This window comes from Suncus etruscus, chromosome 8 (assembly GCF_024139225.1).
Source record: "Suncus etruscus isolate mSunEtr1 chromosome 8, mSunEtr1.pri.cur, whole genome shotgun sequence".
NCBI classification, from domain to species: Eukaryota; Metazoa; Chordata; class Mammalia; order Eulipotyphla; family Soricidae; genus Suncus; species Suncus etruscus.
The window spans coordinates 15,568,496-15,595,506 of NC_064855.1; the positions used below are offsets into that span (position 1 = coordinate 15,568,496).

The 27,011-nt window shown below is 45.8% G+C and overlaps 2 protein-coding genes across 2 annotated transcripts in view; one reads left to right on the forward strand and one right to left on the reverse strand.

Moving 5' to 3' along the window:
• On the forward strand, positions 1-26,730 carry MPZL3 (myelin protein zero like 3). Its single transcript, XM_049778207.1, has 6 exons — positions 1-106; positions 12,802-12,968; positions 18,832-19,042; positions 21,577-21,742; positions 24,925-24,988; positions 26,266-26,730. Exons 1-6 carry the CDS (start codon positions 34-36, stop codon positions 26,290-26,292), a joined length of 708 nt encoding a protein of 235 aa, XP_049634164.1. The 5' UTR covers positions 1-33; the 3' UTR covers positions 26,293-26,730.
• Positions 1-27,011, reverse strand: part of UBE4A (ubiquitination factor E4A) — a 626,538-nt gene that overhangs the window by 128,503 nt on the left and 471,024 nt on the right. The gene's annotated exons all lie outside the window — the stretch shown is intronic.

The following is a 27,011-nucleotide window of genomic DNA, read 5'->3' on the forward strand; positions in this document are numbered from 1 at the left end:
GTGTGTGCGCGCGAGCACCTGAAAGCGGCCGGGATGCAGCAGAGCGGAGCAGCCAGCGCTCGTGGCTGCGCTCTCGTTCCCCTGCTGGCTGTGTTGTTCTGCCAGGGTGAGTGTCCCTGTTGGGTAGGCCTCACTTCCGGTCGGGGGGCGCTGGAGGGAGGCGGCTTTTCCGGTTCCGGGTGTGGGGTTCAAGGAAAGCCCCCAGGAGGCTTCTAGGAAGGAAGGAAGGAAGTGGGGAGGAATAGGGTTCTTGTAATTGCCTCCCCTGGGTGGGTTTGGGGGTGCTGGTAGGTTGTGATTTGGGTGGTGGAGGCACCAGGAGCAGAAGCCCCCAAACCAAAGGGTTTGGCTTTCTGATTGATGGAAATAGCTGCTGCAATAGATTCTGCTATAGTTGGGGTCTCTCTCTTATCCCCCCACTAATTGGAAGGAAGTGGGGAGGTATGGGGTTCTTGTAATTACCTCCCCTGGGTGGTTTGTGATTTGGTTGGTGGGGGCACCAGGAGCAGGAGCCCCCAAACCCAAGGGTTTGGCTTTCTGATTGATGGAAATAGCTGCTGCAAAGGACTATGATGTAGTTGGGACCTCTCTCCTGTCCCCTTACTCATTAGGTAAGGACATTTGTTTTAAAGTAAACATGTTTCTTTTAAAAATTTATTTAAAAGAAATATATCACATAGTTGACACAATTGATCATACATACTTTGTTTCAGGAAGAACAAAGGCAAAGTTATTAAAAACAATAAAAAAAATTAAGGAGATAGAAAAGAAAGAAAAGGTTCAGTAGCAAATATATTTTTGAAAATCATTGAATCGGAAAGAATAATTTTAACCTGCTGGTCAGTCACTTCAATGCAATCTTTCAATTTTGTCTTTGGGAAAGAAGATCAGGACTGTAGAGAATTTCTTATTTTTGCTACGTGATGGCAGGACCTAGGAACTAAGGCCTGACTCACTCAGCTGGGCTGTGACTTCATTCTAATCATGACACACTGGAAGAAGCGTCTACTTAAGTGTTTTAAGAAATTTTTAATTCAGAAGGTCCTGATATATATATATATATATACACACATATATATATACACATATTATTTTTTATATATAATCTTAATGTCATACCACATTTTTTTTTGGGGGGGGCACACCTAACAGCACTCTCCCTGGGATTATTTCTGGCAGGCTCTGGGGACCATATGGAATGCTGGGGATTGAACCCAGGTCTGTCCTGGGTTGGCCAGAAGTTTCTGTAGCCTCACCATGGCCATTTCTTAAAATCTGCATTTTTTTTTGGTTTAATGCCATTTTCAAATTGTATACGTTTTAGTCTCATCTAATTACTCTTACTTAAGTATGCCTTTTTTTTTTTTTTTACACTGAAGTATGCAGGTTTGTGCATGTATGTGCCTTCCTGGGAAACCCTGTTCAAATTAGCATTAGAATGAATTGCCCTGTAATGGGAAGAATGGGAATTTTTTTCAAAGGGGATTTCACATAAAGACTTGAGGTGTTTTAAATATCAACAGGTAAAGCCAGGGTGTCTTTATTTGATGACTAATATTCATGATGCCAGCACAACACCCTCAACCCTCTTAGCTGTCTTTGGCATCACAAGTATCCAGTTTTTCAATTTATTCTTTTCGCAATATAATAGTCTGACCTACTTCCTCCGCAAATAGTCTGAATAGTCTTTCTCTCTCTCTTTCACACACACGAAATGTTCAAATTGTGTTTTCATGAAAAATCATTTTACAAATGATAGTTTTTTCATCTGGGGAGTGGGGGAGAATCAAATCCAATGTCTCATACATGCAAGACATACACTAGATATGGTGGTGTTTTTTTTTTTTTTTAATATAACCTTAATGTCATACCACATTTTTTTTTTTTTGACCACACCTGATGGCATTCTGGGATTACTTCTGGTAGGCTCTGGGGACCATATGGAATGTGGGGATTGAACCTGGGTCTGTCCTGGGTTGGCCACGTGCAAGACAAATGCCCTACCACTGTGCTATTACACCAGCTCCCATACCACATTATTTGAAACACATCCATATAAGTCATGAAATCAAATGAAAGTATTCTATCCTGAACAAGTTAAGCAATTCCCTTTAAAAAAAAAATAAGACCTTTATTGTTTTTGTTTTGTTCTCTTTTTTTTTTAATTGAGGTACTATGATTTTTTAAAGTCATTTGTTTTCTCTTTTTTGTTTTTGTTTTTGGTTTTTTGGGCCACACCCATTTGATGCTCAGGGGTTACTCCTGGCTTAAGCGCTCAGAAATTACCCCTGGCTTGGGGGAACCATATGGGACGTTGGGGAATCGAACTGCGGTCCTTCCTTGGCTAGCGCTTGCAAGGCAGACACCTTACCTCTAGCACCACCTCACTGGCCCTTTAAAGTCATTTGTGATTGAGTTTCAGGCATACAATGTTCCAACATTTTTTTTTTTAGTTTTTGGGCCACACCTGTTGGCACTCCTGGCTCTGCACTCAGAAATCACTCTTGGCAGGCTCAAGGGACTATATGGGATGTCAGGGATCAAACCCGAGTTGATGCTAGTCAGCCACATGCAAAGCAAATGCCCTATCTGCTGAGCTATTGCTCTAACCCCACAATGTTCCAACATTAACAGTTCCATCAGTGTTCCCTTCTATCCACCAATGTCCCCAGTTTGCCTCTACCCCCTTAGCCTGCCCTATGACTGGCACCCTTTTTTTGGACACTGTTTTACAATACTAATAAAAGCTTTATTGAGGTAATAACCACATGCCATACACTTTACCTATTAAAGTCTACAATTTAATGGTTTTAGTATATTCATAGAGTGTATGATTATTTACAACGCTCAGAAGTTTTTTCTTTTTTCTTTTTGGCTCCATCCATTTATACTCAAGAGCTACTCCTAGCTCAGTGCTCAGAGCTATGTGGTAATAGAGAGTGAACCTGGGCTCCCACACGCAAAGAATGCATTTTAACACTTTGCACCATCTCCTTAGCCCTTAGAGTATTTTGATCACCTCAGAGAGAAATCCTATATTCATTCACAGTCACTCATTCTTCTTACTCTTAGCAAGTGACAATCAGCTTTATATTGCTACGGATTTACCTAGTCAGAACATTTCACATAAGTGACATAATACAGTGTGTCCTGTGGCAAGTAGCTTGTTTTCAAGGTTCCTCCTCTTGGGGGCCAAGGTCCTTGTTTTGAATCTTGTTAGGTGAGGGCCTTGGTTTTGTGTCACTGTTTGCCTTTTCAACTTCCAAGAAGGAACCGTCTGATCCTTTTAAAAAATTATCCTTAAGTCATAAATATGATTCTAGTATATTATTTATTTCAATATGTAGAAACAGATTGGGCAACCTTGAATTCTTAATTTGGAGGAGGGCATGTGCAATAGTCAAGAGCTTTCCCCAACCTGGTGGTAGGGGATCCCTCCCTTTGGTGTTTGGGTGCACTCTTTGGTGCTGGGTATTGATCTTGGTGGACTCCAGCATGTAGAAATTGCACTGCAGCCCTTTGAGCCATCTTCGAGGTAACATACTTTTTTGGTGTTGGCTTGTTATTTGATCACTAAGCCCCAGTGCATAGGGCTGCTCCTTGGGCAGTGCTTGGGGATCATGCAGTTATATTTCTTACATTATTTTTCTGGCCCATTTAAGTATGCCATTTTCTGAGTCAAAGGTGAACAGCTTTTTATTTTGGAAAAGCGGGTGTATGAAATTGGAACTTGATGGATCAGGGAGATAGCTTAAATGTTCTTTTTTTTTGGGGGGGGGCACACCCGGCAGTGCTCAGGGGTTACTCCTGGCTCAGAAATAGCTCCTGGCAGGCACGGGGGACCATATGGGACACCGGGATTCGAACCAACCACCTTAGGTCCTGGATCGGCTTGCAAGGCAAACACCGCTGTGCTATCTCTCCGGGCCCAGCGTAAATGTTTTAAAAGCACTTATGATTTCAGTATGCTCTACTTAGAGAAAAGTACATACCTACAGGTCAGTGAGGTTGCAGAAGCTACACATCAGGCCAACCAGGACCTCAAATAAGATCCAGAACATTACAGGAGCTTCAAAGCCTTCCTAATGTACATCCCAATCTTTTTCTATTGTCTTCCAAAGAGAACCATTTGATGTCTGAAATACAGTTTAATTCAGTTCATACATGTATTTTTCTTGTCTGAAGCTATACATTAAAGACTCACTAATTCTGTGTTTTGAATTGAGTCATTGACTTTAGTCATTGTTAACTTTTTTTTTTATCAGTGGTGGCAAAACTATGCTCTTGAGTATGGAAGTCAAATATATACATTAAAGAAGTTGGAGTAGATAACTTTGGTGATGATGTGCTGATCATAATTTATTAACCAAAATTATCTCAGTAAGGTATTGAAACGTGCCCTTTTAGTACTTCCAACAAGGTTTGATGGTAAGGAAGTTGTTGGTTTCATTCCATTGAATAACTTTCTGAGCTTCAACAGGGCACTAGGCTTTGATCTATGGGCACATACAGACGAGTAATAGATAACTGTAGAATCTGACACTAAATGAGAGACACATTAGAAGCCACAGGGGCAAGAAGTGGTGCCTCTTATTGATCACAAGGATCCAGAAATGACCTCCTGGAGTTGTGGCTGTAGTTTATTTCCAAAGCAGAATAAGTTTCCAGATAGGAAGTGGAAAATTTTCCCAACATAGAGAGGAAGGATGAAATGAGTTCACAGACAAGTTTCTTGCAACTGCTTTGAGTATGTTTCCCCACACTAATCTCTAAGATGAGAAGGGTGTGGTGGGGCCAGCTCATAAGGATGCTCCAGATACCCTTTTCAGTATTCAGAGGCTTCCCTTTTAGCTTGAAATAAGTCAAGGAGGCATCATTTGTGGGACAGGAACCCTCAACCCCTGCTTGGGGGTAGGGGGTGCTTTGGAATTATTGTTTGTTTTTGTCACTTGAACACCTCTGGATGTCATGATCAGTTTTACTCATCTCCATCTCATTCCAAGTGCTGGTTTACTTGCTAGTTATTCTTGATTTGTCTATCTAGCACTCTCTCCTGTTCTCTCTTTCCTGCTTTGTTCTTGGTTCCTACCCCACCCCTGGCTCAGGCCTCCTTCCTCTAGTTTCGAATTAAGCTTGGCCAATGGGAGACACTGAAGGGCAATGAGGGCAGGCATAGAAGACTCAGACTATTTTTTCCTGCTCCCTCCCTGTCTTAGTTTTGTGGTCAACTATGATAAGATATATTCTCTCTGATCCCTTCAGGCTAGGGATGCCCCAGGCAGGGCACATTTGCCATTCCTTGGTCTTGGGAAAAGTCCCTTTTACAAGTGGGTTTCCTCTTTTCAAAATCTCAGCTTCTAGTTTCTGCCTGAACATTGAGCATTTTCTTCTACCTAGTTCACTTGTTATGTGGGAAAAGTTGGCTTTTCAGATAATCTGGCTCTTGTTGGGAAAGGAATTAACAGGAAGTGAGGTGGGCAGGCAGCAAACCCAAGTCTACAACATTCATTTTGAGATATCACAGTGGGGAGGTGTGAGCAAGTCTGTTCAGTAAATTGGGATGCTCAGAGCGAAGATAGCCAGCTATGCAGGTTGTAGAAGCAGTCACCTATTAGTGGTTATTAAATTATTAAAATGGACAGTGTATTGAATGAACACTCATGGGTTTAGGGTGGAACCTGAGGCGAACATCAATATTTAGGGAGGGGTAGAAAAGGAGCACCTTTAGAAAGACAGGTAGGGGAGTGTGTATACCACAGACAGTGTGAAGTTGCTTGGAGAGAGGCTAATGAGATTCTGATTCACACTCTATAACCTAGACCCTTGATCTCTGCTCTAAACCAGGGCAGGCACATTTTTGTAAAGGGTCATAAAATAAAAATGTTTCACTTTGTGGGCCATGTAGTCTCTGCTGGAGTAGCACAAAAGCAGCCATCAACAGTAAATAAATGGATGGATACGGCTGTGTCCTAATAAAACTTTATTTGTGAAAAGATGTTCTGTGCTAGATTTGACCCAGAGCCAGAGCTGGCTGATCCCTAAATACATATGACATGTCACTTGTCTTTTTTGGGAGGAAAGGGTCTCCTAAACTCTGCTCAAGACTAATCCCAGTGATACTTGACTTGGATGTGCATGCCTGAGAGTGTGGTGTTCTGGCCTGGTGATATGTTGCTTGTTTCAGCATGGCAATACAAGGCCACCAAAGCCACAACACACAGTGCTTAAAGGCTACCAGGGCTATACTCAGAGGTGCAGGGGGCTGTATGGTACTAGGAATTGGCTCTGGATCTCCTGCATACAGAGTACGTGCTTCAGGCTTTTGAGCTTCCTTGTGACTGTTACCCTTGGGGTGCTCTCCAGTTCCCACTTTCACGCCTCCCTAGCACCCCTCAGAAGTGACTTATTCAGGGAAGTGGCCTCTCCCCACTCAGGCCAGCTGCAGTTCCCACCACCACCCTCTTATGTCTTTCCTACTTCGGATTTACCAGAATTGGTAAATGACACATGGTTGCTTGACTTCCGCTGTGCTTGAAACTCGGTGACGGGGAGTCAGTTTATTTTGCCCTTATTGAATGCCACATCCAGAGGGTGGTATCCAGCAGGTGCTTCATAAATAGGGGCTAGAAGCAGGAAGGAAGGAGTGAGGGGTTTGGTCATGAGCAGCTTGGTATAGGCCAGGCTAGGCAGCCCCTGAGGAAAGAACCAGAACAATAAGGATAAGAAAAAGCCCAGGAACTTCTTATCCCTTGGATTTGGCCCTTTTAAGACCTGTGAAATGGTAGTGCAGTCCAGATTGTGCTGTGCTGTGGCTTCTGTGGTGCACAAGCTTCTCCTGCAGGGGAGAGGTTGAGGAAAACAAAGAGGGGAGTGGGCTATCTCCAACATAGCAGGGACATCTTCCTTGCAGAGGTAAAGGAGCACAAAGGGCATAAGACGGTTCTTTTTTTTTTTTTTTTTTTTTTTTTAAGATTAAAAACTTAAAGTCTTTATTTCTTAAAAAGGACAAATAATCAATAGCTTTTAGGAACTGAGGTTAACTGCAAGATGTCGATATAAGTAAAGGTCCTGACTGATTTTAGAATTACATGGCCCTGCCCGTAGAATTAGGAGTAAGCCTCAAGCCCTATTAAGAATTGGCCCAAACCCACACTTCCAAAATTTAACTTTATTGCAGGATAGTTTATATACAATATATACATTTATATTGAGGTACTCTCATTTACAGTACTGCTAAGTGTATAGTTTCATGCTTAGATCATCTGAAAACCACATTTCCTACCAGACTGCCTTCTTTGCATTAATATCCCAAGACCTTTTCTATTCATTCCCTTCTGAGAAAAGATAGACCACTTTAAGTGTACAATTTAACCTGCTTTAACAAATAGTTACATTTATAAAATATCACCATTGCCAGTATCTGGAATATTTTATACTCTCGAATAGTACTCTCATAGTACCTAAAATATTTTTGGGAGTAAGGGGGATTAGGCCACATTGTATTTAGGGATTAGTCCTTGCTCTGTACTCAGTAGAATACTCCTAGTACTCCTAGTACTCCTGCTACTCCTAGCAGCTCTTGACGCACACCACATATGGTGCTGGGAATAGAACTCAGATTGGTGTATGCAAGGCAAATGCCTTGGCTCTGTAACATCACCTCCAACCAATATAGTATCTATCACCAATATAGTATCTATAATTTTACTAGTATTTTCCAATATTGGATGAAAAATTTTCCTTGCCAAGTATGAGACTTAAGAGGATGTAGATATAGGGACATTCCTTTTTTGTTAACAATTAAACATCAAATAATTGTTTTTTCATAGTAATAGCTATTCATAGTAATCATAGAATAAAGATAATTTATTATTTTATAATGTAATTTTAAAGAAAAGAATAAATTAGTTAATAGAAGAATTTCCTTGATAAGGTGATATTTTTTGGGGGGGACCACATTCAGTGATGCTCAGGGGTTACTCCTGGCTATGCGTTCAGAAATCGCTCCTGGCTTTGGGGACCATATGGGACACTGGGGGAATGAACCTCGGTCTGTCCTAGGTTAGCACGTGCAAGACAAACATCCTACCTCTTGCGTCACCACTCTGGCCCTAATAAGGTGATTTTTTTAAGTCAGAAAGTTTTAGGCTAAAGCCTATCTTCAAGCAGATTTGTATGAACACCACGAGTAAAAAAATTGAAAAGATCAGAATACAAAAATGCTCCTGAGCTTAACTGTAAAATGTTTAGGGCCACCAGTTTGTGTGAATTATCAGATCTGTGTGAAAATAGAACCAGAACCATACAAAGTACTTAATTTTCTAGAAATCAAATGATAAGACAGTTTTGAGTCAAGTTCTCTCACAAAATAAAGAGGAGGCTTGTGTGAAAGGGCTTTTGCACAGAGGAGGAGAGATAAGGTTGGAGGAAACTCAGGCCTCTCTCTGAGTTTTGCCTGTGTGGTGCCTCCATGGAGGAAATCACCTGGATGGATTGAGGGAGCCAATGGGACCCAAACTTTAGTAGCTCCCAGGGTCACATGTTCAGGGAATATGGGGCACTTTTAGGAATTTGGAACAGGCACCTCAAGGAGAGATGTTTGAGCTCAGATCAAAAGATCAGAAGAGGGGCCGGGAAGGTGGCGCTAGAGGTAAGGTGTCTGCCTTACAAGCTCTAGCGTAGGACGGACCGCGGTTCGATCCCCCAGCGTCCCATATGGTCTCCCCAAGCCAGGGGCGATTTCTGAGCTCATAGCCAGGAGTAACCCCTGAGCGTCAAACGGGTGTGGCCCAAAAACCAAAAAAAAAAAAAAAGAAAGAAAAAAAGATCAGAAGATCATATGGGGGAACATCTCAGGTTGATTTGGTAGGTACCTTCCAAGACAGGATAGATGGAGAACTTCTGGGCTGGTGTTGGAGACTGGATGGGTTGGGGGCTGAAGGGTGCAAGTTTCAGATTAGGTTGTCCCTCTTTACATTTCATGCTCTGTAGCCAAGCAGACCTTCGGACACGGTCTGAATATTTGTGGCCTTGGTTAGTATAGTACTAGGTGACGTTTTTGGAAAGTGACTGGGCTGCTAGGTAAGCATTTTTGTTGGATCTTACTCAGTTTTATACATTCTCACGGTGATCCGAGGAAGTAGGTTTGTTACTCTTTCTCTTGATCAAGTGAGAAAATGGAAGCTGGGGCTGGTTGGGGAACTGAAATTAAGGCCTCACAGCTAGGAAGTGGTGGGACAAGAACTCAGATCCAGATCTGTTTAGTTTCGAGCCTGTATCCCCAAATCTCTTGACTCCATTTGCGTTTGAGGGCACAGGAACAGGCCTGGGACAATGCCCATGACCTGTGCCACCCCAGCTTCCAGAGCTGAGTGGGGACAGTGGATGAGGAGAGAGGGTTGGGAGGAGTGTGGAGGCATGGTAGGGGTGTAGAGCAGGAGAAGGCAGGGCTGAATGGGGCCGGGTCAGCGAGAGTACCTGGCCGAGTCAGAAGTCACCTGTCATTTGGGGTGGGTCAGATTCCTGCCAGCTTGGTGAGCCCTGTCCCGTCTCCTCCTTAACAGAGGAATGTGAACAGACTAGATTGTCCAGAGGGGAGCAAGTCAATAATTCAAAGACAACTGACTCACACACACTGTGTGTATGTGTGGGGAGAAAGGTGAGTGCGTGGGCAGAACTGGGAGGCAGAGCCGGGCACTGGCTGGCTTCTCTCTGGGGTTCTTGTGTGACATTGTCATCTTCACCAGGGTGGGACATCTGTGACACAGTCATGGAAAGGAAAACATGAGTGATGAGTCTGAGGTTGCCATCTTCCTGGATGGTGTGTGGGTTTGCTTGTCCCCTTTGTAGCCCTAGCTCTGGCTGCCTTGGCCCATGGGGGGATGTTGGCTTTCCGCTTTTGTGCTCTGACTTTTGAACCTCTGACTTATTTCCCTGAGCAGATTTCTCTGTGGACACTTTGTTTTTGCTCACTGTTCTCAGAAGGCAGGGGAACTGATCTGAAGAAAGGATCAGAAATTTAGGGGAGGTGAGGAGGGCTGGAGTTGGATGGATAAAGTGGTTTGTGAAAGAAAAGTCTCTAGATGGACCGGAGCGGATGGATAAAGTGGTTTGTGAAAGAAAAGTCTCTAGATGGACCGGAGCAATAGTACAGCAGGTAGGGCGTACGGTTGACCTGGGTTTGATCCCTGGCATCCCATATTTCCATGTGGTCCCTTGAGTCTGACAGGAGTGATTTCTGAGCACAGAGCTAGGGGTAATGCCTGAGAACTATTGGGTGGTGTGGCCCTAACCACCCCCCCCCCACAGTCTCTAGAGCACTTATATTGGGGTGGGGAAGGCATACTAGGTAGTGCTCAGGGATTAATACAGACTCTGCACTCAGAAATCACTCTGAGGTACCATATAGGATGTGGGAATTGAACCCAGGTCAGCTGCATGCAAGGCAAATGTCTTACCGACTATACTATCTCTCCAGCCCAAGAGTTTTAAAAAGCTCTTATTTTGACATTTTAGTATTATTATTAGACATTATTATTTAATAGTATTCTCCATGATTTGCTTTTCATGGACTTGTGATTCATGTACTCAGTTTGTGTGTATATGGAGGGTGGGGTTGGGCCACACCTGGAGGTACTCAGGGTTTACTCCTAGCTCTGTGCTCAGAAATCCCTTCTAGAAGGGTTTAGGCAGGGGTCTCAAACTCACCCTCCGTACAACATTTTGTACATTTTTTTGTTTTGTTTTGTTTTAGTTGTTTGGGTCACACCCCCCAATGTTCAAGGCTTATTACTCACTTTGCACTCAAGGATCACCCCGACTTTGCCTCCTGCGGCCCCCAGGTAAATTGAGTTTGAGACCCCTGGTAGGGGGTCATATGGAGTGTCAGGGATTGAACCCTGTTCAACTATAGGCAAAAGAAACCCCTTCACCCACTCTGCTATCTTTCTGGCCCCTCACTTGCCAGCCTTAAGAAAGTAACAAAAACAAACAAAACTGAATAGAACCTTGGGGACAGTTTTATAATAACCTTGGGAGAAAGGCTTCGGTCTTGTTACTTTGGTCATTTCACTGATGACTGAGACAAAAACATCTACAGGTCCTGGCTGTGCTCTGCCTAAGATGTCCTTTAGGGTAGCATTCTTATACTGTGTCAGTGGTGGAGCCTCTGGAATATTCCAAGAAAGCCACAGGTGAACATAGCATAAATGGGAGGGGGCTTCACAGCTCAAGACTGGGGGATCAGTGTTGGGATGGGAGAGGGCATAGGAAGGAAAGGGCTTGGACAAAGGCTCAGAGGTCTTGCCCAAGACCCCGGAACTGCTGGGCAAGGGATTTGCCTTTACTCTGATGGGTGTGGATCCATTTGTTTGTCTTGTTTTTATTGTTGCTTTTGTGTTTTGTTTTTGGGTCACACTGGAGGTGCTCAGGACTTACTCCTGGTTCTATGTTCAGAAATTACTCCCGGCAGGCTCAGGGGATCATATGGGATGCTGGAGGTCGAACCAAAGTTGGCTGCATGCAAAGCAAATGCTCTCCCTTCTGTGCTATCATTTTGCACCCCCCACTTATTTATTCTTTTTATTAGGGGTGGGGTGGGGTTTGGGCCTCACCTGGCAGTGCTCAGGGGTTACTACTGGCCCTGCGCTCAGAAATTGCTCCTGGCAGGCTCAGAGGACCATATGGGATGCCGGGATTTGAACCACCATCCTTCTGCATGCAAGGCATGCCCTACCTCCATGCTATCTCTCTGGCCCCTACTCACTTATTTATTCTTTTTTTGGGGGGGGGTTTGGGCCACACCCATTTGATGCTCAGGGGTTACTCCTGGCTAAGCACTCAGAAATTGCCCCTGGCTTGGGGGGACCATATGGGATGCCGGGGGATCAAAGCGCAGTCCTTCCTTGGCTAGCACTTGCAAGGCAGACACCTTACCTCTAGCACCATCTCATCGGCCCCTCACTTATTTATTCTTAATTGGATCACAAGCGTGTATTTGGGAACTCACTAGTGTGCCCAGGTTCTGAATCTTTTTGTTTTGTTTTTGGGTCACACCTGGTAGCGGCACTCAGGGTTACTATTGTTGGCTCTACACTCAGAAATCATTCCTGGCAGGATAAGAGGATTTTTGGGTTGCTGAGAATTGAATCTGATGCGGCTGTGCACAAGGCAAATGCCCCAGCCGCTGTGCTATTGCTCCAACTCCTAAATTTGGGCGGGGGGGGGGGGTTGGACCACATCAGTGGTGCTCAGGGGTTACTCCTGGCTCTGTGCTCAGAAGTCGCTCTTGGAAGGCTTGGGGACCATACGGGAAGCCAGGGATCCAACCCGGGTCCATCCTAGGTCCACCATGTGAAAGGCAAATGCTCTTTTGTTATGCTGTCACTCTGGCCACAAATCTTACTTTTTCTTTTTCTTTTTTTCTTTTTAATTTGTTGTGCTGTTGGACCATACCTGATTTACTCCAGGCTCTGTACTTAGGCATCAGACCTGTTGGGCTTAAGGGACCATATAGGGTGCTGGGGATTGAACTGGGTGGCAAGGCAAACATCCTCCCTGCTGTTCTATTGCTCTGGCCTCTAGGATTTAAATCTTGACTTAGCCTTGAGTTACTACTGCTGAGTAGCCGTAGGACACCTTGCGATTAATTCACAGCCCATTCCTTGCCATCTGGGCCTTGCAGGGACTGTGGGACATGAGACCTAAAAAAATAGTCAGCAGTGCCTATGGGTTATTCTAAGCTCATGTTGCATTGCCCATTGCCAGTGCCTCCCTCGTCAGTGTCTGGCTTGCTCTGATTAGGTGCTCACGTGGCCCTTTCCTTGGAGATCAAAGTGGATGCCCACGTCCGGGGTTACGTGGGAGAAAAGATCAAGCTGCGATGCACCTTCAAGTCAACAGCGTCTGTCAGTGACAAGCTCACCATAGACTGGACATACCGTCCACCCAGCAGCAGTCGAACAGAATCAGCAAGTGTAAACTTTTATTTTGGGGGGATGGGCAGGGAGGGTAAGGGTGGGGGTTGGTGATGGAGTCTCCCTCCCCCTACTGGTGCTCTGACATCTGGTTACCTCTCTTGGCAATTCAGTGTTTGGGCCCAGTGGTATTGCCCTGGAAATTGGGGACCATCAGGGGCCATGCAGTGTTGGAGTGCAAACTTAGGATTTGTGTGTTTAAGGTATACATGCCAGCTGCTAAGCGCCTGTTGGTACTTGAGGGACCATGCAGTGCCTGGAATTCAGACCTGGCCCTGAATGCAGAATCTGCATTCAATCCTTTGAACTATGTCTTCAGTTGAAAACATTGTTTTTTGAAGGGGGGCCATCTGTCATGATGCTCATGATGCTCAGGGGGTACTCCTGGCTGTGCTCAGGGGATCATATAGGATGCCAGGTCTGCCGTATGCAAGGCAAATGCCATTTCAGCTGTACAATTGCTCTGTTCCTCAAATTTATGCTTTCATGGTAACTTTTTTGGAGGGTAGTAGCTCTACTACTGACATTCCCTGTTTCTCTGAAAGCATTTTATTCCAAGTTGCAGTCACCGCTTCTCATCTTTGACGAGAATATGCATTTATATATGTAAGAAGCAAAAGACAAGTTTCTCCTTTTTTGGGTCATGGTGGGCAGAGGTTTTCCACTGCCAGTCCACAACCCAGTGCTGGATCTGAGGAGATCTGAGGAGATCAAATCTGATTGATATAGGGTTTTCTCTTCCTCTTTTATTATTATTATTATTATTGTGTTTTAGGGTGTGTGTTGTTAACTCCCTTAGCAGTTCTTGGGAGGCTTGATAACATTGATTATCAGCCAACTAGACCAGTGGTTCAGTGCAAGGACCTGAGGATGTGGTGCTAGGGATGACCTGGGTCACCCTGGTGGTGCTTGTGGGGTGGTCTTTAGCACTGCACAGAATGGTTCTTGGGATACCATATGGTGCCCAGGGTGTAAAGCAAACACATGTCTTCTCTCCAGTCCTGGGTTTCTGTCTGTTTTAAGGATTCTGCAAATAGAGGCTGGAGAGATAGTACCATGGGGAGGGCTCTTGTCTTACATGTGGCTAACCGAGGTTTAGTCCCAGCATCTCATATATACCCTGAGCACTACCAGAAGTGATCCTTGAGTGCAGAAGTACCACTGGGTACCACTAAATACCACTGGGTGTGGCCAAAAAAAATCAAAATAAAACAAATCTGCAAATAATCTATTGGGAAATGCAGTTTGATTTTGTTTCCCTTTTGCTGTTTCTTTCTGTGTGGTTTCCCAGCTGTGTGCTGAGATGCACTAGTTTGGAGAAGGTTCCCTACAGGACCGTTGGGCAGACAAGTCCTTTTGGTCTCAGCTATAGACAGTCTCTGTCTCCCAACTGCATGCTCTCTGCCCTGTGAGGAGGTTATGTCAGTGGATCTGTTTGTGTGGCACAGGCTTATCTCACAGGCTTATCTCTACCACACTGATTTATAGTGGAATGGTTTACAGGAAATGGTTCCTCCTTAGGGTGACAGATGGCCTTATCAGAAAGAGTAGACTTTATAGTCACACCAGTAAAATCCAAGTCACTGTTCAAATCTCTGTACATGTCTGCAGAGATTGCAATGCTGTTAAAAAATCCTTTATCAGAGCCAGAGAAGTAGCTTAATTTACTGAGCTCATGTTTAGTAGTTGGGTAATCCAGGTTTGATCCCAACACTTGCATGATCGAAGCCTTTAGCACTCCTGAGCACTTGATGGAAAGAATCATTTTTGTTTGTTTGTTTGTTTGTTTGTTTGTTTTTGGGCCACATCAGGTGATGCTCAGGGTTACTCCTGGCTATGTGCTCCTGGCTTGGGGGGACCATATGGGATGCTGAGGATTGAACCCAGGTCCTTCCTGGGTCATCCACTTGCAAGGAAAATGCCCTACTGCTACACTATTGCTCCAGCCCTTAATGGAAAGGATTTCTTTCTCTCTTTTTGTCTTTTTGGTTTTTGGGCCACACCCGATGGCACTCAGGTTATTCCTGGCTCTGCACTCAGGAACCACTCCTGAGAGACTTGGGAGACCATATGGGATGCCAGGGATTGAACCTAGGTCCGGCCCCGGGTGGGCTGCATGCAAGGCAAACGCACTACCACTGTGCTATTGCTCTGACCCCAGAATTTCTTTCTCTTGATGCTTCCACCAGAATTTTCATTTGTTTTTCAAATGTGATTGGTGTCACAACTTGCAGCATTCGAGGGCTATTCCTGGTGGTAATTAGGACTATATGTGGTGCCAGGGATTGATCCAGTGTTGGCTGTAAGCAAAGCCAGTGCCTTAACCCTCTGTGGTGTCTCTTTGACTCATGGAATCAGGATTTATTTTTCTTGTTTGTTTTTGTTTATTTTATTTATTTATTGGTTTTTGGGTCACACCTAGCAGTGCTCAGGGGTTACTCCTGGCTCTGTGCTCAGAAGTCGCTCCTGCATGCTATAGTCCCCTGAGCACCACCAGCATGGCTCATAAAACAAAAACCAGAAACCCAAAATTTCAAGGCTTTGTGTGAGAGATGGTGTTCTTGGTAGCTGTTTCAATCAGCTTTTCTGTTTTGCTTCACTTCAAAAATCGTTCTCTGTGATTTAAATGTATGAGCTTTGAACACGTTTTAGGAGCCGTTTGCAAATGCCACCAGCTGGAGTTGGCCTGGCAGCTACCTCAGAGGAAGCCAGGCTATTCCGTATCCATTTACTAGAGACTTAGAATAGTTTACTCTGTTTGTGGTGGCCGAGAAACTGGCCTCATTTGACTCAAAGTAGGACAGGGCAGGCAGTTGTACTTTCCTGGGTTAGAAACTGAAAACACCAACAGTTGTTCTCATGTTTGCCGGGCAGAGACGGGACAGACACCTTACTAAGGATGCAGGACCTTTAAGGTTCCAGAACACAGTGGCACAGTTATGGGGCAGATTCTATCCAACGAGTCTTTGAGTTTCATACATTTATCTTTTTGGTTTGTATTTGTGATTGTTTGTCTTTTTTCTCTCTGCCCCTGAGTTTCACACATTTAACCTGGAACCTGCACTTTGGAACCTGCACTTGAATTTATTTTGAAGAGACACAGTTGACTTTGTCTTGTCAATAGGCATTTTTTTTTTGTTTTTGTTTTTGGGCCACACCCGGCGGTGCTCAGGGGTTACTCCTGGCTGTCTGTTCAGAAATAGCTCCTGGCAGGCACGGGGGACCATATGGGACACCGGGATTCGAACCAACCACCTTTGGTCCTGGATCAGCTGCTTGCAAGGCAAATGCCGCTGTGCTATCTCTCTGATCAATAGGCATTTTTATGTATTTATTTTTGTTTTTTTTTTGGGGGGGGGCTATATTTGGCAGTGCCCGTGGTTCCATTCTGGTGGTGGTTGGGGGAACCATGAGGTGCTGGTGTTTGAACTCATTTCTCTTGTGCAAAGCATGTGCTCCAACCTGCTTCTCTCTCAAACCCCATGGTTGATTTTTTTTTTTTTTTGGCTTTTTGGGGTCACACCCGGCAGCACTCAGGGATTACTCCTGGCTCTCTGCTCAGAAATTGCTTCTGGCAGGCTCGGGGGACCATATGGGATGCCAGGATTTGAACCACCATCCTTCTGCATGCGAGGCAAACGCCTTACCTCCATGCTATCTCTCCACCCACCCCCCGGTTGATTTTTATTGTAGTTTAGGAAACATGATGATAGGAGTGTTTGCATTCATGGTTTTGATGTCCAAAGTCACCACTGGACACTGTTCTTATGTTACCTCTAGCTCATTTCTTAACTTGTACCACCCCTCTTTTTACTCCTTTACTGCTTGGTCACCTCAGTTTTCTTGTGTGTTTTATTTGAGGCCCTGCCTAGTAGTACTCAGGGGTTATTCCTGGCTCTGTGCTCAGACTTCACACCTGACAAGCTTGGGGAACCATATGGATGTTGAGAATTGAATCTGGATGAGCTGCATGATCACTCTGGTTTCCTCTTTACTTCATTTTTGGTAACCTCAGTTTAATAGTCCAAGCTCAAGAGTTTGTCATATGACATTGTCTATTACTTTGTCTTATTTCTTTATCTGCCATAGATGAGATCTGACATTTATCCTTTCCCCTTTGACTGACTTGGCCTAACCTGATGCCTTCCAGTTCAATCGTAAGGACTTTTTATTGTTGTTGTTGTTGTTGTTGTTTTTAGGCCACAGCTGGTGGTACTCAGGGTTACTCCTGACTCTGCACTCAGAAATCTCTCCCAGTAGGCTTGGGGGACCATATGGATGCTAGGGATCAAGCCTGGGTCAGCTGTGTGCAAGGCAAATGCCCTACCCACTGTGCTGTCAAGCTCCCGTTACTGACTTTTTGAGACCTTTTCTGTATTGATGTTGCTAATCTGTGGTTGGTCTTCTTTCCCTCCCTTTTTGTGCTCTCAGCACAGGTACTGCAGTGAACGATCTGTCATTTCCTCTACACTGACCTCTGCAAGAGCAGGACCCTGCTTATGAGGGGTCCCACTCAGTCCTTTTGCATAACACTGTGCCTTTATACTGTTTTATGATGTTTTTTTGGGTCACACCCGTCGGTGCTCAGGGGTTACTCCTGGCTCTAGCAAAATTGCCAGCATATGATTCAGCATCCTTGCTCGGATGTTGTTCAAATTAGGCAATTTAGTGGTAGAGGACCTGAGATTCACAAGTAAACAAAAAAGGAGGAAGTCACTAAGTTTGCATGGTGGAAAAGGGGTAGAGAAATAGCCAGGAGGAGAGAAGAGGTGAAGGAGACAGAGCAAAAGGCACCGTATTGCAGTTAGGATTACTCGTGTAGGAGGTACTCTCCTTTTCATTGTTCATTGATCTTCAGCACACGTTCCTTGAGTACTTTGTGTGTATTTGATTTTGGTCATTGCAGATGGCTACCTCGAGAGAGGCTTGGTTATGTTCTCCCCTCACAGTGAGCTGGGGAGTAGACAGTGGCCTCTCTTGCTCACTCTCAGAGGCCTTTGAGGAACTTACTGAACTTCTTGGTTGTCCTTTCCAGGCACTTAGCATAGTTTCCCCTGCCCATGTGGTTTGGTGGTGGTGTGAGGCCTGATGTAGGAATGTGTGGAAATCTTCTCTCTGCCAGCAAACAAGAGCTTGGCAAAGATGAGAAGCTGCTGTAGAACTAGAATCTTCACTTTGGCACCCTTGATATCTGGGCTAGAGACTTGTGCACCAGAGGCTGGGGGGAAATAGGGGTGTCCTTTGCATTCTAGCCTTTTAGCAGGAATAACCACTTGTAAAGAGAGTGCCTTAACCCCTGAGAAACTGTATTCACTGTATTCATTTTACCTATAGAATAGAAATGAATGGGGCTGGAGAGATAGCACAGTGATAGGGTGTTTGTCTTGCATGCGACCAGCACAGGACAGGATGGATCCCAGTTTGAATCCTGGCATCCCAAATGATCCCCTGAGCCTTCTAGGGCCGATTTCTCAGCACAGAACCAGGAGTAACCAGTAACCCCTGAGCACACACGGTGTGGTCCAAAAGCAAAAAAAAAAAAAAAAAAAAAAAAAAAGGCAAAAAAAGAAATGAAGAACTTGTTGGGTTTTTTTTTTGGGAGGGGGGATTTGGGCTAGGGAGATGGCTCCGTGAACTAGAGTACTTGGAATATGATAGCCTGGAGTTTCATCCCGAACACCGTATGGTCCCCCAAGCCCTACCAGCTATGGGTCAACAAACTGAAGACAACCGAAACTCAAACTTGCCCAAGCCAGGAGCCCCCTTAGACCTTTGTGCTTTATTTCCGGTCTGCTTAGTTTTGCCTCATTACTGTGCTGGCTGCGTTAACTCTGTCCTCCTGGTGTTGCTTTCTCAGATTTTCCATTATCAGTCTTTCCAGTACCCGACCACAGCAGGCACATTTCGGGATAGGATTTCCTGGGCCGGAGATGTGTACAAAGGGGATGCATCCATAAGCATCCGTAGTCCGACCCTCAAGGACAACGGCACGTTCAGCTGCGCGGTCAAGAACCCCCCAGATGTGCACCATAATATTCCAATGACAGAGCTGACCATCACGGAACGGGGTAAGCTTGCCCTACCTGCCTGTCAATATGCTGAATGCCCCTGCTGGGGTGCTTTCTGGGGAGACTGACTGGTCATTAACCCAGCCCCCATCACCAGCATTGGAAGCCACTAATCCCAGTCCCTCTGTTATCCTATGCAGTCTAGTAGGATGCTTCTGGAATCTGTTCACACACTGAAGGTTTTATTTTTGAAATATCACCCAGGTTTCTCCTTCTCCCTTGTATTTTTCTTCTTGGTTTTAAGTTTCACTTCAGAACTCCTTTAACTCACCCCCTCACCCCCACTGTAGGAGACTGGTGTTCTTGCCTGTGTCTTGAAAGGGTCCCTCCCCAGTAGCGAAGGCACCCTGGGCCTTTCATGTGGCCAAGAGCAGCTTCCTTTGGGTGTAAGACGGGAGCTCAGGCTGAGGCTATGCTCCTTGGTAACAGAGTGGCTGCAGCCATCCTGAGCTGGATTTGAACCAGGCTGTGTCCTCGTTCCTTAGCAATGCTATGCCATCTGTCAAGTGTCCCTGCCCTGCCCTTCCTGACCCTTCCCTCCTCTGACCCTTTCCTCCCCTGACCCTTCCACTTTCCCTTTCCCTCCTCTAACCCTTCACCTTCACCTTACCCTCCCCTAACCCTTCCCTCTCCTCCCCTAACCCTTCTCTTCCCTTCCACCCTGTCCTACCCCATCTTCATGTTTTCTTACCTCTTTCTTTCTTTCTTTCTTTCTTTCTTTCTTTCTTTCTTTCTTTCTTTCTTTCTTTCTTTCTTTCTTTCTTTCTTTCTTTCTTTCTTTCTTTCTTTCTTCCTTCCTTCCTTCTTCTTTCTTTCTTTCTTTCTTTCTTTCTTTCTTTCTGTCTTCTTTCTTTCTTTCCTTTCCTTCCTTCCTTCCTTCCTTCCTTCCTTCCTTCCTTCCTTCCTTCCTCCTCCCCCTTCCCTCCCTCCCTCCCTCCTCCCTTCCCTCCCCCTCCCCTCCCTCCCCCTCCCTCCCTCCCCTCCCTCCCCCTCCCTCCCTCCCCTCCCCCCCTCCCTCCCCCTCCCTCCCTCCCTCTCTTCCTCCCTCCCTCCCTTCCTCTCTCCCTCCCTCCCTCCCTTCCCCTCCCCCTCCCTCCCTCCCTCCCCTCCCCCCTCCCCCTCCCCCTCCCTCCCTCCCTCCTTCCTTCCTTCCTTCCTTCCTGGGGGACCATATGGGATGCCGGGATTCGAACCACCGTCTTTCTGCATGAAAGGCAAACGCCTTACCTCCATTCTATCTCTCCGGTCCCTATTTTCTTTTTTTTTGGGACAAACCTGGCATTGCTCATAGATCACGCCTAATGTTGTTCAGAGGACCATAATGGGTGCCACGGATCCAACCCAGGTTGGCTGTGTTTAAAACAAACACCCTATCATCTTCTTAACACTAACACTCAGGCTTGCTGGAAAGAAGACTGAATGGGCCGACAGCAATATGTGGGATTATCGTTACTTTTATTGAGTGGGAGTCTGGGAGGTCACTCATCCCATGCTCAGGGACTTCTGGCTTGGAGTTATGGGTTACTCCTAGAAGTACTGGGGTAAAGATGTGTGATGCTTGGAGGGAACCCACCTCATGTATGAACCATATTTGGAGAGCCCACGGAGCTCTTTGGCCCTTTGACTGCATTTTTATCTATCTCAGTACTTGGATGTACTTTCTACCTTTCTGCACTAAATTTATTCCTTTGTTCTGTTTTTTTTTTTTGGGGGGGGGAGGGGGGAGCAGTAGGGCACATCCAGCACAGCTGGCTGTTCTTGGCTGTTCCTGGCTGTTTCTGGCTCTGTACTCAGGGATCATTCCTAGTGATGCTCAGGGGACCATATGGAATGCTGGGGTCGAACCCAGGTCAGCTGCATGCAAGGCAAGCACGCTACCTATTGTACTATTGCAATTGTACTATTATTTTTGTTTGTTTGTTTGTTTGTTTATTGGGGGCCATGCCCAATGGTGCTCAGGGATTACTCCTGGTTCTGTGCTTAGAAATTACTCCTGGCAAGTTCAGAAGACTATCTGGGATGCTGGGGATTGAACTTGGACTGCAAGGCAAACGCGCTACCTGCTGCGCTGTTTCTCCGGCCCCTCTTTGTTTTCTTTTTCAAACTGAAAAGATTTTACGGAAGTTCACATTGGTGGTGGGATTGGTGGTGTATGCCCCAAAACTATTATGAACAACTTTGAAAAAAAGGTGTCTTATTATTTTTTAAAGGAATTTATTGGCATGAAATATCCTCTCCCGGGGCCGGGCGGTGGCGCTAAAGGTAAGGTGCCTGCCTTGCCTGCGCTAGCCTTGGACGGACCGCGGTTCGATCCCCCGGTGTCCCATATGGTCCCCCAAGCCAGGAGCAACTTCTGAGCGCATAGCCAGGAGTAACCCCTGAGCGTTACCGGGTGTGGCCCAAAAAACAAAAAAAAAAAAAAAAAAAAAAAAAAAAAATATCCTCTCCCCCTTAGCATTTGTGTTCACAGCATAAATCTCCCTTTTGGGTCCTGAAGGGCTGGATTTGCCGCTCAGCCCCTCTGTCCTCCCTAGGTTTTGGTACCATGCTCTCCTCTGTGGCGCTTCTTTCCATTCTCGTCTTCATTCCCTCGGCACTGGTGGTCATCCTGCTTCTGGTGAGGATGGCACGCAAGTCTGCGGGGCTCAAGAAGAGGAGCAAATCCAGCTATAAGAAGTCTTCTATTGAGGTGTCAGATGAGTAAGTCCAGCCGAAGCCCTGAGTAGGGATTCCAACCCCCTCACCCTTGGGTGAGAATCCCAGAAACATCATCCATGTCCAGCTCAGTTCTGCTAGTGCAAGTCCTGTGGGGAGCCTGGTCCTGCTCAGGAGCCTGGAAGACAACAGAACGTGTACTTGTTCTAACTGACTTGGGGAGAGCTAGAGTGGCCATTCGTAGGGCCTAAGTCTCCGCAATGGAAATTGGGTCTCACAAAACCATGGTTCTGAATAAAAGTTCTATGGTGCATAGCTCATTTCTTTTTTTTGTTTTGTTTTGTTTTGTTTTGGTTTTTGGGTCACACTTGGCAATGCTCAGGGGTTATTCTTGGCTCTACACTCAGAAATCGCCCCCAGCAGGCTCTGGGGACCATACGGGATGCTGGGATTTGAACCAGCGACCTTCCACATGCAAGGCAAATGCCTTATCGCCGTGCTATCTCTCCGGCCCCACATAGCTCATTTCTTGATTAAAAAAAAATTTTTTTTTTCTGGCCACACCTGGTGATGCTCAGGGGTTACTCCTGGCTATGTGCTTAGAAATCGCTCCTGGCTTGGGGGACCATATGGGACACCAGGGGATCGAACTGCGGTCCATCCTAGGCTAGCGCACACAAGGCAGACGCTTTACTGCTTGCGCCACCACTCCGGCCTCTTGATTTAAAATTTTTAAAATTTTTTTCTTTTGGTTTTGGTTCTTGGATCACATCCGGCAGCGCTCAGGAGTTACTCCTGGCTCTATGCTCAGAATTTGCTCCTGGCAGGCTCGGAGAACCATATGGGATGCCGGGATTTGAACTACCGATCTTCTGCATGCAAGGCAAACATCCTACCTCCATGCTATCTCTCTGGCCCTTTAACTTTATTTTTTGGGGTGGTGGGGTGTGACACACAAATGAGCTCAGGGCTGACTTTTGGTATGCTCAGGGGACATAGGGGATACTGGAGATTGAACTTAGTTAGATTGGCCATGTGCAGGACAAACTCCTACCCTTTGTGTATCCCTCTGGCCACATCATCCTTTAAAATTTGTAAGAAATGTAAACAAATCAGCCATTTAGTTATTTGTTTTACTTTGGGGCCACACTTTGTGGTACTCAGGGCTTATTGATGGCTGTGTTTTGGGATCACACCTGGAGGTGCTTGGGAGCACATATACTGTGCTGTGAATCAAACTTGGGTCAGTCTTGCTCTACTCTCTCTCCAGATCCCAAAATCAGTTATGTTCCCATTTTCCTGACTTGGCACTGAGCTGAAGTCTTCCAACAGAAAATTCCTCATCAAATAGACTTTTTTTTTTGTTTTTGGGCCACACCTGGCAGTGCTTAGGGGTTACTCCTGGCTCTGGGCTCAGACATCACTCCTGGCAGGCGTGGGGGATTATATGGGAAGCTAGGACCAAACTTGGGTCAGTTGTATGCAAGTCAAATGCTCTACCTGCTGTACTAAGTCTCCCGCCCCACACCGAGGAGACTTAAGAATCTTGGAGGGAACCAAATAACAGATACTGGCCTCTGCCACACAACTCATTGGACTGTGGTTATCAGCAACAATTGGCAGACATGATTTTGCCACTGAGCAGGCATGAGCCGGTATTTTCCATAAGAACATACTACATTTAAAATATGAAAAGAAGGCAACCAAAAATTCTGTTGATTTCCACAGTCTCCCAGGTAGCAACGGAGGACCTGGGCTCCCATCCACAAATAATGTGCCTCAGCTTCTCCCGGGCCCTACCAGGGACTGAATTTAGGGGTCTCAGGACTCTTTTGTCTGTGTAGGTGGGTGTTTAAGTGTGCCCATGTATTTTTATTTCAGGGAAAAGAGAGGGCTCTTTATAAGAAATCTGCCTTCCCCACACCAGGATAAAGAAATTTTCATAAAAAATACCCAAATGGCGCCCGAGAGATAGCACAGCGGCGTTTGCCTTGCAAGCAGCCGATCCAGGACCAAAGGTGGTTGGTTCAAATCCCGGTGTCCCATATGGTCCCCCGAGCCTGCCAGGAGCTATTTCTGAGCAGACAGCCAGGAGTAACCCCTGAGCACCGCTGTGTGTGACCCAAAAACCAAAACAAAAAAAAATACCCAAATGTCTTTTTCTAGGCATAGTCATACCAGGCTTCCTTCTCTTGCCTGCCCTGGAAACATTGATTCTGGCCATTTCATAACCTTCCATCTGCTTTCCACTGCTTTGAATTCACTTTTTTTTTTTTTTAATTCACTTTCTTGACTAGACAAAAATTCTCATTCTGGTCCTCCTTCCCCCACATGCTCTTACCTGGATTTCCATCCCTTCCTCCTTTGTTTGCTCTGCACTTCTCCTCCTTCCTTACTCTCCCAGCCCAGCTGCCAACTTCTTTCCCCCTGGATGCCCTGAGTCTCCAGAAGCAGGGTCCCTGTGTCTTGTGCTGTTCCTGCAGTCTGACTCTCTAGTTGTTAATATGCTCATTAAGGGACTAAGTGATGGCACAGCAGCTGCCTTGCTCGCAGCTGGCTGAGGTTAGACCCCAGCCCCCCGGTTGGTTTCTGAGCCTGCCAGAAGAGATTCCTTAGTGTAGAGCTAGGTGTGGCCCACCCCCCACTAAATAACCAAAAAATTCATGACTGAGGATAGGAGATATCACAGTGGTTAGAGTATCTAGCATGTATCGGACCCACATTCAAGACCCAGCACTATATAGACCTCAAGCATCACCTTGTGCAGTCCTGGAGGCTCCTGAGCACTTCTGGGGAGGGGCAGGTATTGGCATTGAGACACTAAGCTGGTGGGTTGGAATCACTGGTTAGGCCCTGAATCTCTAGAGCACATCCTAAGAGTCTTTCTGAGCCCAAATGACACACTTCGCATTGAATTGTAATGTTCATTTGGAGGCCACACCTGATGGTGCTCAGGGGCTACTCCTGTCTCACTGTGTGGTGCCAGGCATTCAATTCAGGCCTCTTGCATTCAGATCCTGTGCTCCAGCCTGTAGCCTCCAGCCCACATGTTTATTTTGTCTGGTCTCCTCTCCACCAACTTTCAGCTGCAGGAAGTGGGGGCTGCCTTTTAGAGATGAGGCCACATTCTGTAAGGGCTGAGCCAGGCCTGAGCGAGCCCTGCACCAGGCATAGCTGTATTGCTGTCTGAGGCAGGAGCTCATGGCCTCTTTGTCTTCTCCCAACAGCACTGATCAGGAGGAGGAGCATGACTGCATGGCCCGGCTGTGTGTCCGCTGTGCTGATTGCCTGGTAAGCTGGTGCACTGGCTCTGTCCTGTACTCTGGCCGCCTGGCCCTTGGTCTGCCTTCACAGGCTGCTGCAATCAGGTCAAAGCACAGTACCTTCCCCAGAAGGATTTGAGTCTATGAGCTCTGCTAAAGCTTTCACAGGTCTCGTGTGGTGGCCTTAGTTCGAGAAGGAAGTTGCCGGGTCATCTCTGTTGGCTATGATAGAAAGTCCCAAGAGATGAGGTGCCCACACGCCAGAGGGTGACGAGAACACATCGACCTAGAAGTCCAAAGTTGAGCTTTTCTGCTGGGCCTGTTTTTATTTTTAACCCAGAAAAAAGAGTGATAATACTTTTCAGGTGACTTGTTCCCTTGTCAGTTAGAGGCACCCTTGTGGAAAGGTATAAATCTTGGTTGAAATTTCTAAGTTAGTCACTTGACTTGTCCCTATACCCTCGGAGAAGCACAGATCTGCTCATGTGCCTGTGGAACAGCTCAGAAGCACCCTGTCATCTAGCCTGAGCCTCATTGTGATTGCAGGGTTTAGCCTTGACCTCTCTTTTTACTGCTGACCAAGTTCAGCACTTAACCACTGACCATTGACCAGGGGCCATTGGCTACTCCTGGTCATGTTCTCCATTTTCTCTTCCTCTTATAGACAAGTATTACAAGACAATATGGGAAAGTTTGCTGGGAAGGCTCTTGAGATCAACCCCTTTGGGGAACATAAACTGTTATGTTTATGATCCCAACTTCAGGTACTAGCCAGTCCAATAGTTAGTTATTGAGGAACTAGAACTGACAGAAGGCTTTTAGGAAGTAGTTCTGAACAGAACCAACCAAATTGCCTGCCATCATACCACTCGCCTTCTTCCTATCCCTGGAAAACTTTTATTTTCCCAGACCTGGAAGGAACATAACACTCCTTTAAGTTGGGGTTACAGACAGTTACAGAATATTTTTTTAAATGAACCAAATATGTAGCCTTATGAATCAGATATGCCGTACTTAATGCTGCCTAGAAAAAGCTTGGAAGGATGGTGGGATGAGATGTGATAAAGTTTTGGGGCTGGGAGTATTGGAAACTCTCCCTAGGTGAGGCTTGTGCCAAACCTAGAGGCCCTGGGTCTCATCCTTGGCACCAGAAAAGGAAAAATAAAATTAAAGAAAAACAAAGGAAAAAGACAAGAATAAGAGAACCCAAAGGTTTCATAGCAGAGGTAGCCCACAGGCGCCCTGATTCTGAGGACTGTGCTTCGGTGGAGTTTGATACCTGAATTACTGTTCTTCCCTCTATAGGAGTCAGACTATGAGGAAACCTATTGATTAACATCCTGTGATGGAGGACGAGTCCCCTGCTCTGGTACTGGACCCTGGCCTGAGCCATAGGCCTGTCAAGAAGTAGACTGGGCCCAGCCCAACAACAGCAGAGCCTAGAGGTCACCAGCAAAGACTGAGCCATGTATTTATTGAAGAAGTTTTCTTCTCGTATTTATAAACTCCTCAGAAGTGCTCAGAATACATTCATCTTACCCCCGTGGGTAACTCACATTTGACTTGAAAGGAGGAATCCTTTTTCCGACTTGAAGGATGCTGTTTGTTTTGTCTTTGCTCTTAAATGTGTGCCACGATTTCTTCCAGTGATGCGAGGGAGAGCCCTAAACAGAGGCCATGCTACTGTGCCAATATTTTGTGTATTTCTTTATTTCAACGCGTAGCATGTTTCTCCCTAATGTGCTGCCAAATATGTTTGGGAAAAGTGGGTTGTTTTTTTTTTGGATTTTGTCTTGTTTTGGTATTTGTGACACACCTGACAATGCTCAGAAGTTACTCCTGACTCTGCACTCTGGAATTATGCCTGACAGTACTCAGGGACCAAATGGGGTGCCAGGAATACAATCTGGGTCAACTTTGTGCAAGTCAAATATCTCCTTGTTGTAATTTCTCTTGCTCCCTCCGCCCAGGAGAAAAGTATTCCTTGTATTGTGCTCCTTGAACATTATCATCTGTGAGCCAGTGAGTGTGCTCTGCTCCATATTCTCATT

Excerpts from the sequence above, each read along its gene's own strand:
- MPZL3 (XM_049778207.1), top strand. The coding sequence starts at position 34 with ATGCAGCAGAGCGGAGCAGCCAGCGCTCGTGGCTGCGCTCTCGTTCCC. Across the intron at positions 19,043-21,576 it reads GCTGACCATCACGGAACGGG|GTTTTGGTACCATGCTCTCC; the intron begins GTAAGCTTGCCC and ends TGTCCTCCCTAG. Across the intron at positions 24,989-26,265 it reads TCCGCTGTGCTGATTGCCTG|GAGTCAGACTATGAGGAAAC; the intron begins GTAAGCTGGTGC and ends TTCCCTCTATAG.